Source organism: Calonectris borealis, chromosome 1 (assembly GCF_964195595.1).
Source record: "Calonectris borealis chromosome 1, bCalBor7.hap1.2, whole genome shotgun sequence".
NCBI classification, from domain to species: Eukaryota; Metazoa; Chordata; class Aves; order Procellariiformes; family Procellariidae; genus Calonectris; species Calonectris borealis.
Genome location: NC_134312.1, coordinates 68007353 through 68024040, shown reverse-complemented (window position 1 = coordinate 68024040; position 16688 = coordinate 68007353). Strand labels below are relative to the sequence as shown.

At 47.8% G+C, this 16688-nt stretch overlaps 1 protein-coding gene across 2 annotated transcripts in view; it reads left to right on the top strand.

The window, feature by feature from the left end:
• The window catches only part of LOC142086125 (sodium- and chloride-dependent betaine transporter-like), a 45003-nt gene extending 28542 nt beyond the window's left edge, over positions 1-16461 (top strand). For both annotated transcript variants that reach the window (XM_075158714.1, XM_075158724.1), the window contains 5 exons: positions 1011-1148; positions 2606-2708; positions 9022-9122; positions 10209-10379; positions 13688-16461. In XM_075158714.1, the coding sequence (XP_075014815.1) occupies positions 1011-1148; positions 2606-2708; positions 9022-9122; positions 10209-10379; positions 13688-13831 (657 nt within the window). In that variant the 3' untranslated portion in view covers positions 13832-16461. The remainder of the gene's footprint in view (positions 1-1010; positions 1149-2605; positions 2709-9021; positions 9123-10208; positions 10380-13687) is intronic.
• The last annotated feature ends 227 nt before the right edge of the window (positions 16462-16688 follow it).

Below are 16688 nucleotides of genomic sequence, written 5' to 3'. Positions count from 1 at the left end.
GCTGTTTTCTCCCAGCTGCATCTCACCAGAGCAATCCCTGTGTGCTCTCCTTGCTGGTGTGCCCATCTCTTACCCTCCCATATCCCTGTTATGCCAGGAGTAAAACCCAGCAGAGCACCCTGTGGAGCGCGGTGTGCAACCCTGGCAAGCCAGCACAAGGGGAGCAGGGGGTGTCCCAGGCAGGGTGCTCTGCTCAGGCTCTGCTTTGCAGCACCTCAGCCCCTGCACCTGGAGAATGAGGTCTCTTTCCTCAATTTCTCTGGGTCGAGGTCCCCTCCTGCCTCATCTTGCTTACAGCTCTGCTCCATGCTGGCTGGGCTGTCCCAGCAGTGGCTGATGTTCTCTTATGTATCCCATGGGTGACGTACGCTGCAGGACCGAGAGCCATGCAGTGATGAGCAGGCGTCCTGCCCCACGGTCAGCCCCACAAAAGCCAGCAATTCACCTGCGGGACCCCCAGCCGCCCACTCTACTGCTTTGTCCCAGGCAGTCGTGGTGTATTTTGCAGCCAGTCCTGCTGTAGGAGGCGTGTGCTTGATGTTAGGGCTGAGCTGTGCCCTCACAGTCGCTTGGCTCCCCTTAGCTTCACGGTGGCAGGGGGAGCTCCCCTCTGTCACAAGGGTTCCTTGTGCCATCTTAGGTGCTTCCTCGCCCTGCTCGAGGGATGCAGTCTGCTCCTTGCCTCCCCATCCCTTGGTCGTTCCTGCTGTGCCGCAGCGTGCTCTGTTGAGTTTGAAGCAATTCATCGCACATCTCACAGTTCATCCTCCCAACATGGGGCTGTACTTTTAACTCCTTTGGTCTGCAGCTCCAGAGGAGACCTCACTGATATACCAAGCTGTGTTTGGGTCCCTAGCAGTTGCAGCTGGCCCTTGGTGGAAGCAAGACAGACAAAAGAAGAAAACAAAAAAATAAGGATTTGGGTGGCTGGAAGAAAAAAGGACAGTGAGAGGGAATGTGTGCTTGGGGAAAGGGAGACACTGTTTTTTCTAACCTGTCTTCTTCTGCAGTTTGTCTGTGTGGAAAGCATGGTGACAGCTCTTATTGACATGTTCCCGGGAGTGTTTCGGAAGAAGGGGCGTCGGGAGCTGCTGATCCTGGCCATTGCAGTCATATGCTACCTGCTGGGCTTATTGCTGGTCACTGAGGTAAGAAAGGAGTAGCTGGGGTACAGCTGAGCACCAGAAACCCCGCTAGACTGCTCTGGAGGAGTGGGTAGAGAGAGCAAGCTTGTCTTTGATGCTGTTAATTATCCTTCATTTCTAAGGCATTAACTGGTGTCTCTCACAGCCGGTGCTGCTTTTACCCTGTGTGATGCTAGTGTACTCACTACATAACTGAGCCTTCCAGAGGGACGGTCCCGCAGCCCAGAGAGGCCGCCAGACACACCGCTTTGTGCAAATACCAGGCCTGGTGGCTAAAACAAGCTGAGCTGCACAAGCAGAAGCTCTTCTAAGGGCAGCGATCATTTGCTGGCTGCTTTCCACAAGAAGCAGAGCAGTGGGAGGGAAGGCAGGGGGTAATGGCTGCACTGTAACCCTGCCTGAGCCAGTGGGGATCCTGTGATCCCCGGGGACCAGAAGCAGCAGAGCTGTGTCGGTGCGATGCTATGCGCATGGTTTTTGCCCTGCTCTGCAGCGAATAGCCAAGCACCTCTTCCTGCACAGTGGTGTGCTGTGCTGTGCTGTGCTGCGCTGTGCGTGCATACTGCATGCTTGAGCGGGAGTCTTAGCACTCCTCTGTGTTGCCTCCATGTGCTGTGTAGTGACAGCTAATTCCTGCTAAACCTCTTAGGCACTGCTGATCCTCCAACAGGATCCTGGCTAAGGATTTGCTGAAGGCACTCCCACTGATCGAGAGAGCTTTCAAGGAAACTGCGTTAAGGGTTCCCATGGCTTTTGCATGCCCCCTTGCATGGAGGCGTCTACTCCCATCGTTGCAGGATGTCACCTCATATGTGATGGGATGAAGGGGTCACTGCTCTGCTACTCTGGCAATGTCTAGAGCTCTTCAGTACTATTTGAAAGCATCTGCCTAACTTGTATTGAAGGGGCTTTCTCTTTGAGAAAACACATGAAAGTATGAGGGAGGAGTCAGCAACCTGACCTATAGAGGTAGCTGATGACAACTATGCAGGGCTCAGCTCGAAGGCAGAGGCAGCAGGGAAGCCTCTGCCATCACAGGGCTTGGACCTTGAGCAATATGTAAAGATGGATGCAGCTTAAATGAGGTATCCGAATGTCCTGATCCTCAGGATCCCAGTTTCTTGGGTGCGAAGTTCTGCACTGCTACATGGTATTTTGAAATGATGCTGGAAACTTGCTAACTGATTTAAAACAAGCAAAGAAACCGGCTCCTGCTCCTATGGACATAGAAACCAGCCTAGCCCAGCAGTATCATAAAATGGGCATGAAATGCTCTCCTGCTACCAGACCTGGCTGTCTTTTTGGGACAGAGTGGGGGCAGCCCCAAGAGAAGGCTCTTCTCCTTCTTGGACCTGCTCTAGGTGCAATGTTTTTGCTGCTACTCTTCTGCTTGCCTCAGTCATTTTTCCCTCACACGGAATAGTCCTGCCATGACTCTCTCTTCTCTACCTCTTCAACAGGGTGGGATGTACATCTTCCAGCTTTTTGACTACTATGCTGCCAGCGGCATGTGCCTGCTCTTCCTGGCCATTTTTGAAGTCATCTGTGTAGGATGGGTGTATGGTAAGTGGAGGACAAAAACCTGTGTTGCTCTTTCTCAAGGCAAGGATAGGGGCTTGAGAAGTGGGGTTGGATAGAAAAGATACTTAGGGGGGAAAGAAATACTGTAATTACCCTCTTTCTTGTCTGGTTTCCACTGCACGGAAACTACTTGCAACGTTTCTTAATTGCTCCACATTTAGAGTAGGAATGGTTTTTCCCTCTCTGAAGGTTCCTCATGTTGAACTACCTTGCTGCTCTTCCCATCTGTCCTTTGAATTAGAAAATCAGCTATACAGGAGTGACTGCTATTCTGTGGTCTCTGTTATTGTCTGCCTACATTGTGCCTTTAGTTTAGTCCTGTCAATTAATTTAACACAAAATGCTGGAATGCAGACTTTGGTGTGTGTTACTTCTGCAGTGATACACGCTTCCTGTTTGCACGGGCTGTGATGGCACTCCTAGAAGAAATGGAAGAGACTGCTTTGGCTCTCAGTGAAGTCTGTAACTAAACTACTCAGGAGCAGGATTAAACTGAGCTCCACGAACTGTCAGAAGGAAACCAGCTGCTTGTTAGTCTGTGCAGTAAGAAGAGTATCCTGTGATATCCTACGGGAGATCTCTTCCCTGCTGAATGGTGCCTGAGCACACAGGCTGCAGTTCATCTCCCTGAAGCTCATGTCGAGGCTGGTGGTTTTCGGGCAAAGGGTCTAGTGTGAGATGCAGAGCAGCTGCTCTCTCTCCTTAGCTTCATGGAGCTACAGGAGCTCAGTACCTCTAAGGACCGTGCAAAGCCATAGTAGATGCCAGCTTAGACCAGACCGTCAACATCCCACAATCACACATTTGCTGGCTCCTAGCTACGCCAAGCAGCGTGGCCACCCTAACCTAAGGAAAAGATTGCAGGCATGAGCATCATGTTGTGTCTCTTACAATGGCCAGGAGTGGAAGTTCAGGAAGGAGAACAATAGCAGAAAAGTTAGCCATGGTACTTTCTGTGAATATTCTTCCAGCTTCTAACAACTTATTATAGAACCATAAAATGGTTTGGGTTGGAAGGGACCTTTAAAGGTCATCTAGTCCACCCCCCCTGCCATGGGCAGGGACATCTATCACTAGATCAGGTTGCTCAAAGCCTTGTCCAACCTGACCTTGAACACTTGCAATGATAGTGCATCCACAACTTCTCTGGGCAACCTGGTTCAGTGTCTCAGCACCCTCATAGTAAAAGATTTCTTCTTTATATCCAGTCTAAATCTGCCCTCTTTCAGTTTAAAACTGTTACCCCTTGTCCTGACACTACAAGCCCTAGTAAAAAGTCTCTCTCTGTCTTTCTTACAAGCCCCCTTTATATATTGAAAGGCTGCAACGAGGTCTTCTTGCAGCCTCCTCTTCTCCAGGCTGAACAACCCCAACTCTCTCAGCCTTTCTTCACAGGAGAGGTGTTCCAGCCCTCTGATCGTTTTCACAGCCCTTCTCTGGACCCTCTCTAACAGGTCCATGTCTTTCTTGTGCTGGGGGTCCTGGAGCCAGATGCAATACTCAGCTTGTTGCCCAGGGATTTCCAGAGCCAGAAGTAAAATCTATTTATTTCTCTTCTGTTATTTTTTCCAATTGACTCAGATAAGCATTTATCATCCACAAAATGCTGCAGCAAGGATCTCCATGGCTTGGTCAGGTGTTGTGTGAGAGGTCATTCTCTTTTCCTTGTTTTGAATTTGCCACCTGCTAATTTCATTTGGTGTCACCTTTGTCTTATTTTAGAAGAGACAGTGAACAGAACTGGTGCTTACAGTTTTATAGCGGTTGCATTGGCTGTAGTGCAGTTGCTGATGAAGGGTTTATCAGTTTCTGCAAACGCTTTATGTACAGCAGGAGCCAATTGTTAGTCTGGATGGACTCTTCTCTTACTGAAATGGTAGCAGGTCCACCTGCTTGGGCTTGACCTCCAGGGAATGCAAGAGAAGCAGATCTGTAACAGAGATTTATTCTAGAGAGAGGTCCTGCAAGGGATGCTCACCTGAGAGCTTGCAATACCAGACCCTAGCCAGATTTTAATTTAGAGTCACCTTCTACCCAGTTCCTGTGGGATTTACAGGGGGATGGAAATTCCCATCCATCTGTGACAGGGCTTCATCATCACCGTGCTCGGTTACATTAAACTGAATTATACTTTAATGTATAGAACCCCCCTGCCATTTTTACTGTCACACAGGCCACATGCCTTTTCCGATGACCCATGGAGAGGAGCAGTGGCAGACAATGAGCAGCAGGAGAGGGGATGCTGCCCCAGCAACCTGGCAAGGGGACGGAGCAGCTGGGGACTGAGAAATGGCCCTTTCCCTCACCACCATGGGTTCATTTGCCCCCTCCATACAGCAGGATTTTACCCTCCTGATGTTCTGCTTTCCATCCATTGGGCTGATTCTGGTCCAAAATGTAGTCAGAGGGCCAAAGTGAGGCATCTTAGTGGAAAAAAAAGTGCCTGGTGCCAATTAATTTTTTTTTTCCCAGTCTCAGAATTGGCAGGGCTGAGCCTCTTGCTTACACTGCGAAGAATTACAGCATTTTTGCTAACACAAATATGCGTTCTGAGTTTCCCCTCTCCCAGCACACACGCCAACCACCCACCTCTTGGCAGCTTCCCTCTGCTGCCAGGCAGCTGTTCTTGCAAAGATCTTGCAAAGAGGATTTCCTCGCCTACTGCTCTCTGCCTGTGAAAGCAGCGCGTGCCATCAGACCTGCTGATCATGCTCCCTAGATGGGGGTGCTGGGGGGGTTTTGGTTTTTTTCGCCCCCCCTTCTCCTCTCTCCCTTCCACTTCGGGACAGGTAGCCCTCATATAAGCAGGCATGGGTTTTGAGCAGTGGGATTCACAACATGATGCCACCGAAACGCGCTGCAAGGGAGGATATTTTCCAGGCAGTCACAGCATGCACATTAGGATCAGCTGTTCCAGGAGAAAGCGAGTGCCTCCATCGCTGCAGGAGAGCCAGGCCTGAAACCATTAGGGCTGTTTACAAAGCTAAAGCAAACTGATGCCAGCGGGTACCTGTGGGTGGCCCTAGGGTGAACCCATGTTGTGCTGGTATAAATCTTTCTCTCGCTGTCTTGCTCACATGCAGCGTGGCTGCCTGAAGCGTCAGCCTCCTTCTGCCTGGATCCTGCCTGTCCAGCTTGCTCTGCTGTGTGTGCTTTATCCTCTCGGATGCACTGGCTACAGGCAATCTTACACGCTTATTTATGGACCGTAAGGGACCTGCTCTGTACCCAAAGGGTGCGCAGTTGTTGCAGTGCCACATCGCCTCTGCTGCTGGCATTTTGCACAGGTTTGGAGCAGGTGTTGATGCTGCAGGTTTGAGACAGAGAGGGAGCAGATACAAGCTTAGCACTATGGCATAGAGCCGGGGTTGTCACCTATTGAAATCCTGTATGAAATTTGGTATAGATGAATGCAAATAAATGCAGCTTGGGAGAAAAGATTTGAAAGGGAGGGCTTTTTCATAGGTTCCAAACTAGCAGATCTGTGAAACTCACTGTTTCTGGATATTGTAAAAATAAAATAAAATATTTGTCCCTTTCAGTTTGGGTATCACTTGCAGTTGTTATAAGCTACGTAAAATGAGAAGTGCTCCATAAGGACAAGACGTAAGGATGTAAGCAAATCTCTAGTTGGGTTCATGTGAAATTTATTCCTATGAATCTATGTAGCAAAATTAAATGATTTGTCAGAAAAGCTTGCAAGAGCTTTGAAGGTATATGGGATTGGTCAGCACAAGAGAAGTGGTACCAGCATGCATGGATACTGCCCTGCGCCTGCGCCTGTTCATTCTTCCTTGTCTTGGGATACTGGGGATAACAGCAAACATTTTTGTTCATTCCAACAAAAATCTCTTTGGGGAAATCTTTGTGTTTTTCTCTGCAGGAGCTTTATCTAATCCTTCTAATATGCTGGGAAGGAAGGGGGACTGCACACATCCTCCAGCTTCTAATTTGCTCAAAAAGGCAATGCTGAGTGATTGAACTGATGACTTCTTAAGCTTGATTACTTTTTCATCTGCCTGCGAAACATAGAACATGTAAAACCTCCTGTTCATATACTCTCTGATGACATTCATGTCAGTCCCCGTTGTGTTTCATCACATCACCTACTGACTGCCACACCTGTAGCTGTGGAAATGCAGACTTGATGGTTGTACTACAGAGAATAGGGATAAGGACAGGTGGAGGCGCACCATAACTAACAACATAAGTTTTGGGTTGTTTTCTTGGTGGAGGATGGATGTCTGTTTTGTCTGTCTTTTTGTTTGGCATCTTTGTATTTCTTAATTGCTATGTCTCTTCCACTAGATCTTAGATCCAAATTTGCAGTAAAACTTTGGCTTCCACAAAGTTGTATTACGAATGAATTTATCCATCACATGGCTGACATCACAGTGTGTTTCTGTGGAAACACTGTATGGTATAAGAGACTGTGCTATGCTTATATTCTAAACTGCAACTCGCACCATTTATATCTCTCTCCTTTTTTTTTCACCCTGTGGAAGAGTTTGGATTTTTGGCAAAATAAATTTTTTATACCATCTCCTTTTCATCCCCAGTATATTTTCAGAAATGCTATCTGAAGCCTCATGATATTTACAGCTTGGAATTTTTAGGGTTCTGTTCTCTAGTGTAGGCTGGGCTCCCACACAAGGCTGCGTGTCTCTTGATACGCCACAGCTTGTTGTCTTTGCTTGAGGCTACTTGTTAACTTGCCAACTCAAGATGGGAACCATGAGGTGTTCAAAGAACCTGCCCTCCCCAGCCTAAATACTTCAAAAAGCTGGGTTTAAAAGAGCTTTCCTGCAAACATTAGTCATGGGATATACAAAATAATGCAAAGAATTACAAAAAAGAAAAGCAGACATAATGTGCTTTTGTAGAATTTATATATTTAAAGGAAATATAATACAGCAATTTAAGTAATAAAAAACACAAACCAAAATAAAACCCCAAACACTCGCAAGTGTGGCCCGTCCTCTAGGTGTATATTTTGCCCAGTCCAGCCTTCTGGTGTTAAGATGCAAAGAAGCAAGGTCTCATCATGCTTGCAGGTGGGAACTGTGGTATGACCTTGAGTTCACAGCGGGATGAACACCCCTAAAAGCAGAGCTTTTCTTTATCAGCTGAGCATTGTGATTAAACTTCAATAAGATAAATATGGTATTATTTCATCCCAAAGGTGCTTAATTGGTAACTTTTTCTATGGACAGTTTAACTGCATTTTTTTGTCTAATACTGTTAATCTATTTTACCTGAGGCAGTCTGATATACTAACTCTGGTTAGCTCTAGTTAGGAAGTTAGGGCATCTTATGAATGACTTCTTGATTCTTCTTCATTTTACATCTCTTTTTGGCCATCATGAGGTTCTTGTTCCTTGAAGATATCTTACAACTTACTACAAGGGCTGCTGATGTCCACCTGCATTACACCGTCTCCTCTATATACCATTGCATACATTTCCTCTTTGTGCTTTGGGTTGGGAAGAGTCAGTGGACAGGGTCTGGCAAGTGGTAGGACTTTTAGATGCTCTTCAGAGGTATATCCCACTCTGGTGCACCATGAGATTCAGGAGGGTCCCACATACTGTGAACATAATCTAGTAAATGAAACTAATGAGAGGAGAAGGAGATCAGGCACCCGCAGGACAGCTCCCATTGGACAGTACAGCAGCACTTGCAGATGGAAGATTTGGTTTCCAGCAGAGTTGAGATTGCCAGGTCTTCTGGCTTTATGCCAAAAATATTCTGTGGAAAGCAGGCTCTTGATGACAGGGGAAATGCCCAGCTCAGTGGGGACTCTTGACATGACCTCCCTGGTGTGCCGATCTGGTTACAAAGAGAGTGTTTTGTTTGGTGTCCCCCACTCTCTTTGTTCCTTTTAGCACTCTGGGCTCACACAATCCCATGTGATCAACCTGCAAGAACTTTCCCTTGCTGACCTATAAACCAGTCACCCCTCCTTGCCTTGTGCTGGTCCTTACCAGCTCTTAGTGGCACATGGGCTGCATCCTCTTACACCTGCTGCTGTCTGAGGGACAGGACATTTCTTCTATGTCAAGCTTTCTGATAACTTATGGCTGAAGTTAAAAACCTCCATCTGTATTTAGCCACAGATGGACCTTTTCAACGCCAGAAAAGCCCGTTACCTGCTGCTATATTATTAGGATAGCCATGTTTTCGCCAGGAATAAACACTGAGGATAAAGAAAGTTGGGATCTGATGTGAATAGTGGTTGAAGGAAACAACAATGATCTGACCTCTGACTTTGCCTCTGTGCTGGCTGGTGGCCAAGGTGCCAACCGCTTCTACGACAACATTGAGGACATGATTGGTTTCCGGCCATGGCCTTTGATCAAGTTATGCTGGCTGGTGTTCACCCCGGGTCTGTGCTTGGTAAGTGCAATTACGACAACATGGCATACTATTCTGGGTCCCTGGGTTCTCAGCAGAAAAGATTGATTTGTCTTCAAGGTGCTGCTGTAATTTTTTCAAACTGCTATGGAGAAGCAGAAGCTTGTCCATAGCTGAGGTGGCAATTTATTTCCTTTATAAAGCCTTATGTTTTGCCTGGAAAATTAATTGAGCCTGAAAAGCCACTTGTTTACTGTGAAGGCAAAGGGAAATGTATCCTCAAAGTCTGGAGAGGTTTGGTCAAATTACTTTTGAGTAGAAGACCAGTGAGAATTACCCTGTTCTGAAATACTTGCTTCAGCCTGTGTTCCTGTGACCTCCTGTGGTTCAGAAATATCTTTCCACAGCCATTTGCTTTCTATGTTATTAAATCTCTTTTAAAACTTCTGTGACAACTGTGTTTAAAGAAAATGCACCCTAAGTCAGGCAAGTTCTTGCCTGTTTTGAGTTTATGTCCAGTCTTGCTCCACTGACTTTTACATGATTTCTGAGCCAAATTCTGCTCCTGCATCTGATGTTGAGAGTTGTTTTCTTTGACCTCAGTGAGAACACAGATGGGATCTATAGCTATAGCTTACAAAAGATTTCCAGTCCTTCGTCCTTGGGCTCCAGCAGGAGTTGAATGTCAGGGAAATTTTCAAAGCAAGCCCAATCCAGCCCAAATCATGAGAGCTCTGTGGCTAGAGAGCCCCAAAAGGGGTAAATCTGTGCCCGTCTGGTACTTTTGGAGGGATTCTGCCAGGGACAACAACAATTCTTGACTTGGATATGAATAAATGGCTGTCTCCATGTTGCTGGACCCTCAAAGCTGCTGCCGACTTTGCTTAGGTTGAACCCTTAAGACGACTGAAGGCTTTACACTGCAGAGAAGCCTGGCCCTGGCTCTGAGATAACGCCTTGCGTGGTCAGCGTGCACCAAGCTCTGCCTGACCGCAGCTAGCAAGGTCCATGCTAGCTCGTGCAAGACATAACACTCATTGCCACCCAGCCACTTCTTGCAGGGTGGCCAGGCTGCCTGGCTTTCCTGCTGCCTTTTCTCTGGCTATGTCTGTGTTTTCTGCTCCTCAGGCCATCTTCCTGTTTTCGCTGATCAAGTACACACCCTTGACATACAACAATTCCTACGTGTACCCGCCCTGGGGCTACGTGGTGGGCTGGCTGATGGCACTCTCCTCCATGGTCTGCATTCCTCTCTACGCCATCTTCATCCTCCTGAAAACCAAAGGAACCTTGAAGCAGGTACTGGGATTGTGGTCACTGGGCGAGTTGCAGTTGCTTCCCCCAGACGGCTCATGGGAAGGGCCCCAGGGAAGATGTACATGGCACATTTCTCCTCTGAGAAAGCAAGGGAGATGAGAGAGGCCCTGTCCCAGAATGCCCCGTATCTCTTGCTGGTACTTTGGAGGGCATGGGGAGTCTCAGCACAGCTTCCAGGGTGATCATCCAATGTCCAGAGTCTCCCATGAGATGTTGCACCACCATGCTCAGCGCAATATGTAGACATACGCAGAGCGTCTCTAATGCTGTCTCCATTGGATGGCAGAGGACACCCTCACTGTGGGCTACCTGAGGCCACAGGCTAATTGGTTTGGTGTATGGTTCAGGTGGTCCTGCTGGCCATGTAAGTAAAGATGGCATGCCACCACCTTTGCCTCCTCTTTTGTTACTGACTAGTGCCAGTGCAAACCAGATGCAAAACCAGGATCTGTTTTGCCTTTACTTCTTGTCCCTTGCCCCTGCCTCCCCTTTTAGTCCTGTGTCAGGACCAGAAGAAATGACATGTGGCTGTTAAGGAGGACGTGCTCACAGAGCTGTAAAGGTCTACCCTGTGCCATGCTCAAGCCTGTCCTCTTTCACTGTAGACACCTTGTCCTAGGAAGAAGCATGTCTAGGAAGATGGTGTCATAGAGATGACACCCCACCTGACCCATGAAGAAAGACCTGAGTGACGTACAGTGCATATAAATTTCTGCACAATTTCTCTTCTGGTCCTTCCCCATCCTCACTGACTGTAGGCTCATCTGCAGCTGGTGAACAGGGGGCAGGAGCATCCCTGTGGCTGTGGTGTAGGTGTGACAGTCACATTGTGGGGTCATGGGGAGGAGGAACCTGTGCTGCCAAGACAGCCAGGGATGGGCTGGGTGCAGAATGTCCTTGGTGGCTCCATTGCCTCAGGGAAAGTGAATCTGTGCCCTCAGGGGCTTTAATTTTCTGGCTGGGAGATGTGACTTAACAGGGAGCAACAGGAGTTATGGCAGAGCTGGCTAATGCCCATCTCAGGCTCAGGAGAAGATACAGCGCAATGCCCAGACAGGAATGGTGGCGATGAAAGTCTTCAGTGACACAGTGAGAGGGACATAAGCCGTGCAGGCAGGGAGGTGGAGGAGAAGTACGATGCTATGAAATAGTTCCTGTTTAGTTGCCTTTGGCCCTTGGGCCTCCTGATTGCCGTTGATGGCCATGAAGAGATGACAGGGTTGGGAGGGAGCTGGGAGCTGCACACCTCCCAATATGAGGAACTCCAGGTGAATTTTGTGCCAAGGTGTTGTGATATGATTTGCTCCAAGTTCAGACCTTGAGTCCTGCCTCTTACAGCCCTCTCCTGTGCTCCAGGCCATTTAGCGGTAATGCATCTGTCCTTTCCTATGGCCGGTTTGAAGAGTTTGACGGGTGACTCCCAGTCAAGAGTTTGACAACATGGCTGACTCCCCACTGCTCAGGGGTTTCATATATCTAGATGAGGACTTGGAGCTGTCAGTGAAGTAATTGCCCAAATGTCCTGCCTGCTAAACGAGCAATATTTCTCACCTGTTGCAAAATGCTTTGAGCCTTTGGACTGAAATGTTGCTGTGAGTAGTGTTAATGCTTATTTTACAGCACATCTGAGGAATTGATTTGGCCAATTTCATATTGAGGGGTTTTATATTTGCCCTGGTTTAGATGATATTAGTTGTAATTTCCAGGGACTTCTCAGTTATATTAGTATGAAGAAACTTCCAAGGATGTGCTTTAGGCATGTAGGAAGGAATCAGCTGCTAAGCCTGGGTTGATTCAGGGGAGAATCAAAACCAACCACATGATACCTCCTGGAATAGTTGCTCTTGTTTTGAAAACAGGCTTTCTCAAAATATACCTGTTCCCTTTTTCCAGTCACACCCCCCAGAAATGTAGTGAATTAATTTCCTGACAGAGATGCTTCCAGGAACAGTGCCTTTCAACTGAATATTGCAAACCATTCACTGAAAGCAAGTTTGTAATTGGTAATTATGATCAGTCACTGTGACGAACTGATTCCTCTTGTTACACTTGACCGACCAAGAAACACAAATGTTGTTTCCTAATGTGTCTGATTAAGACAGCTCAAGCTCCAAAGACTGAAAACTCACAATGAACTGCTCACAGAGTAACTGCAGGCCAAGGCTGATTTCAGAAATCATGGGGCAAATACCTTTGAATAAATGAGCAAAATCCAGGATTCTGGCAGGCACTTCACAAGGAGTGGAAGCACTGAAATTAATCCAACAAGTCACGGATGAATTGCCTGCTCTGCTTGTGATGCGCTCTGCAAGGGAGGAGCGTGCACTGGCCTGAACAGCTTGTGATGGAAAAAGTTAGTAACTGTGAAAGTTGGTATTCAGCAGGGAGGTGATACACTGGTCCATGGAGCCGGGCAGGTGGCTGCAGGACACTGCGTGTTACTTGGCTTTGGGAGGAGCCCAGGCGCTCAGGAAAGTGTATGGTACCAGAGGGGCTTCAAAAATGGGATGAGAAAGACTAGAAATTCACAGCAGCTGTCTCTACGGGCCAGCACCTTTTGCCCAAAGAGCTCCAAGTTCTTTGCATTTTTTAAGAATAAACTGCCCAAAGCTCATGCAACACTAGTGTACGTGTGTGTGGAGCAGCCTGCAGCACCCCTCTGTTGCAGAGGGCAGGGGAGCTAAGGCAGGCAGCTGCTCCACAACCCCTGCCTGCACCGTTGCAGTCTGGCTGGCTGGAAGAGGGGAGCTGGGATGGCTTGGGGTGGCAGGAACCCGTCTGCAGAGGGACTGCTTTACCAGGGAAGTGCCACTGAGGTAGGTATCACCTGCCACCCTGTTTTGGACCAGGGTAGCAGGAGATGCCCAGCTTTTCTCATGGTCAGACCATTTGGAAAGCTCCACAGCTCCCACCAAAGTCAATGGGAAGCACGGCTATTTGGCATAGGGGAAAAAAAAGGACTTTATGGTGGTTTTTCCATGGCCACAGAAAATGTCTGCGGGGCTAATTGCTAACATCCTTTCTTCCAGAAACATGTCTGTGAGGACAACCCTGTACTTTGGGTTCTCAGTCCATGGCCTGGGTTTGAGCCCAGAGGTGGAATAATTGTCATCGAGAGCAGTTAAAGTCAGCCTGCTCTCCTTCTCCCTTTCACAGCCATTTGGCAAGAGAGGAGCAGGGAGCTGGGAGCATTAGGTCTCTAGATGCCTTTGCTCCCAGCAATAGTTGTGGATCACTATTGGGTGTCAGTTTGTTTATCAGCTTAATTATCAGAGTCTTCCTCTCCGCAGCGGCTGACACAGCTGATTTCTCCAGCGGAGGATCTACCGCAGCCAAAGAAGCACATGGCGGGTTGGTCTGAAGTGAAGCGCAAGGGATGGTCCCCTCCGGTCCAGGAGGTGCTCAGCATCACAGAGAGAGAAACCCACTTCTAAGGCACCGGGGATGTCTCCTCCATACCCTGGACTGATTTGCTCTCTCCTTCCCGAAGTGGTTTCTTTTCTCTCCTGGGCTCTTCCTTTCTCTCCTTCACGTCTGAGACAGAAGCATCTGGGACACCCTCTCCTTCCAGCCAGCTGGTTGCACTCACCAGGGACAGCATTTCTTTTGACTCCCTGGAGACAACTCTCCCTGTCAGCAGCTGGGGAGAGAGCAACGCGCTTTTGTCAGAAGTGTCCTCCAGTACTGACACTGCTGGGGAAGAGAAAAACAACGTATTAACAAAAAAAGAAAAGAAAAAAAAAGCGGTCATGTTGGGAGGAGGAAAGGAAACCACAGTGGTGAGAGAGAGCAGAGAATAAAGGTGTGCAGAAGCAAAGTTAGGGATGCAAAGGCACAAAACGATGGGGCGTTAGCACAGGGAACAGGTAAGTTGGTTCAGAAGTACATAAGAAGCTGGAGGATGACAAAGGAAAGTGCATTGCTAGGTCACCAACGTACGAGGGAGAGGGAGCCAGGAACATATCATAGGCAATGATAAAAGGAGGCTGCAGTGTTAGTAGTTACGGCTTCAGTTGTCACTGAAAGGGAAGAGAGTGACAGGGTGCTCGATGCAATCATAGTTGATAATGGATCTCAAGGCAGTGTCAGGATGGAAAGGGGGTGAGGAATAACTATCTAGGGGACTCGCTCTTGGTCAAAACTACACGGCCTAGTGGAAACACATCTGAGAGTGAAACAGCTGAATATTTCACAATTCTTTCAGAAAATTCATGGAGTGCAAGAAAAGTCCCAGAGCAGTTGGTAAAAAAAAATGAGCTGCAGCACAGCAGGGAGAAATGAGACCCTGGGGACTGCACGCCCACAAATTTAACTGCACTGCTGGGGCATTTTGTAGAGGAATTAATGAAGGAGTTGATGGGCCTGATTCTGCGCTGCAGAGTAGCTTTGTGCCGAGGGTGGGAGAAGGATTGCGCTCCCTTGGCTTTGCTGCAGATGACTGCTCAGGGGATAAGGAAGACATAATCGGGTGCGATAATCATAAGCTCAGGCAAGATAAAGCCATAATTAATAGGTAAGATGGGTTCATTGGAAGCAGATTGTGTCAAATTAAAGGTCTCTCATTGCCAGGATAGTCATAAATGCGAGGCGATGGCTGGGAGGGATTGCGCTTGGATGTGGTGTTCGGTGCAGTGCCGCACAGCTCTGTCCTCTTGAGACCGGGGCTGTAAAACTCCCTGCCAAAACCTGCTTGAATGCCTATCAGAATTTCACAGTTAAAACCACAGGAAAAGACAGTGGCAGGATCCCCGCAGGAGCTTTGCCGTGGTTGAGGGCATACGCGCTGGTGCACGCTGTGTTGCAATAGCGGCGCATCAAACCACGCTGGAGAATGGCCATTAAAAAGAATCAGAGATGCCACAGGCTCCTTTCCCTTGTTCCTCGTTCCAAGTAATTGCTTTTCCCTGTGCTATGTGGAGATAACCACCAGCACTGAAAGTAAGCGGGAAAATCAGGCCTCGTCTGTGCAATGTGGTACCTATTCCAATTGCTATGGGAACCTTATCTTTTGCAGTTTCCTGTGAGTTTAACTGGTGAATTAGCATAGGGCAATCTTTTCCCCATTTAATTTCCTTTCCTTTAAAAACTAAAAACTAAAAACTGTTGGTGAAATGAACACTGGAAGTCAAGTATCAAAATTTGTACCTCTCCGGGACATTATCGTTTGATTGGAGATGATTTACTGTAAAAGGTAGAGATAGCTGGCAAACCTCATTCTTGTTCCCTGCAAAGGACTGCAGCAGCACATAAGATACCATTTATTTTATTTTTATTTTTTAAAGAGCTGAATGTCACGTTGCAGCAATAGTCGTGAGAAGAGCTTAACATCCAGAGGCTTGCAGTCAGGCCTCATGGTAAATATTATGGTGTTTTTTCCTCTCTCTCCCAGCGGCGTTTCTCATGACTTGGTGGGGGAGCCGCTCCCTGCAGCAGGTCTCTACATGCAGCCGGAGCAGAAGCCAGTGGCTGCCACCAAGGAGCAGCAATGCCGGGGTGGCACAGCCCTATCAGCTGGAGGAATCACTGGTCCCGGGGGGGAGCCGGGTGCCTGCTGGGTGCTTGCTCTGCGGCTGCATCCCCACATGCATGAGAGGTTTGATTTCAGGCGTGGGCTGCAGCTGGCTTGGCAGTACCCGTGGTCAAAATGGTGGTATTAGTTTTGAGAAGGAAACCTGCCTTCTCTTCTTCAAGCAACAGAAAGAAAAGTTAAAGGACTGGGACTTGCCGTCCAGATTCAGTCTTAGGCATTAGGATGAGTTTCTTGTACAACCCTTGGTAGGACATTTAACCCCTTTGCTCCTGCTGCCATGCCTTTAAGTTGTAAGGTAGTGTCGTACTGCCAGAGAAGTCGTGGAGATGTGTTCACTCCTTTTTCTGAGGTAGTCGGATAACACTGCAAAAATCCTAGATAGAAATAAATCACTTTTCAGTTTTGAGCACAAACGTGGGGCTGTGTTATTGAAAATAAATACTGCATGAACCGGTTCCTCTGTTGCTTATGTGTAGTCTGATGGTAGCATCTCACCTCTGCCAGGAAGCAGCATATTTTAATAGTCAGAGGAGATATTCCTGTCCCCATTGAAAGCAATTACAAAATTCCCAGGCTCAGGAAATTAATCCAGATGCTTTGGATGGGATTGACAGAGTCTCAGGAAGTTTAAGGAAAATCTCAGTGACCCAGGTACACCCAGCTGGAGGAACAAGGGAAAATGCCACCAATGGCTGTCTTTTGCTATGAGACCCCCAGCATGCAGGTGTAGTTAGAGACCAAGTAATGGTTTGTTAAACTTA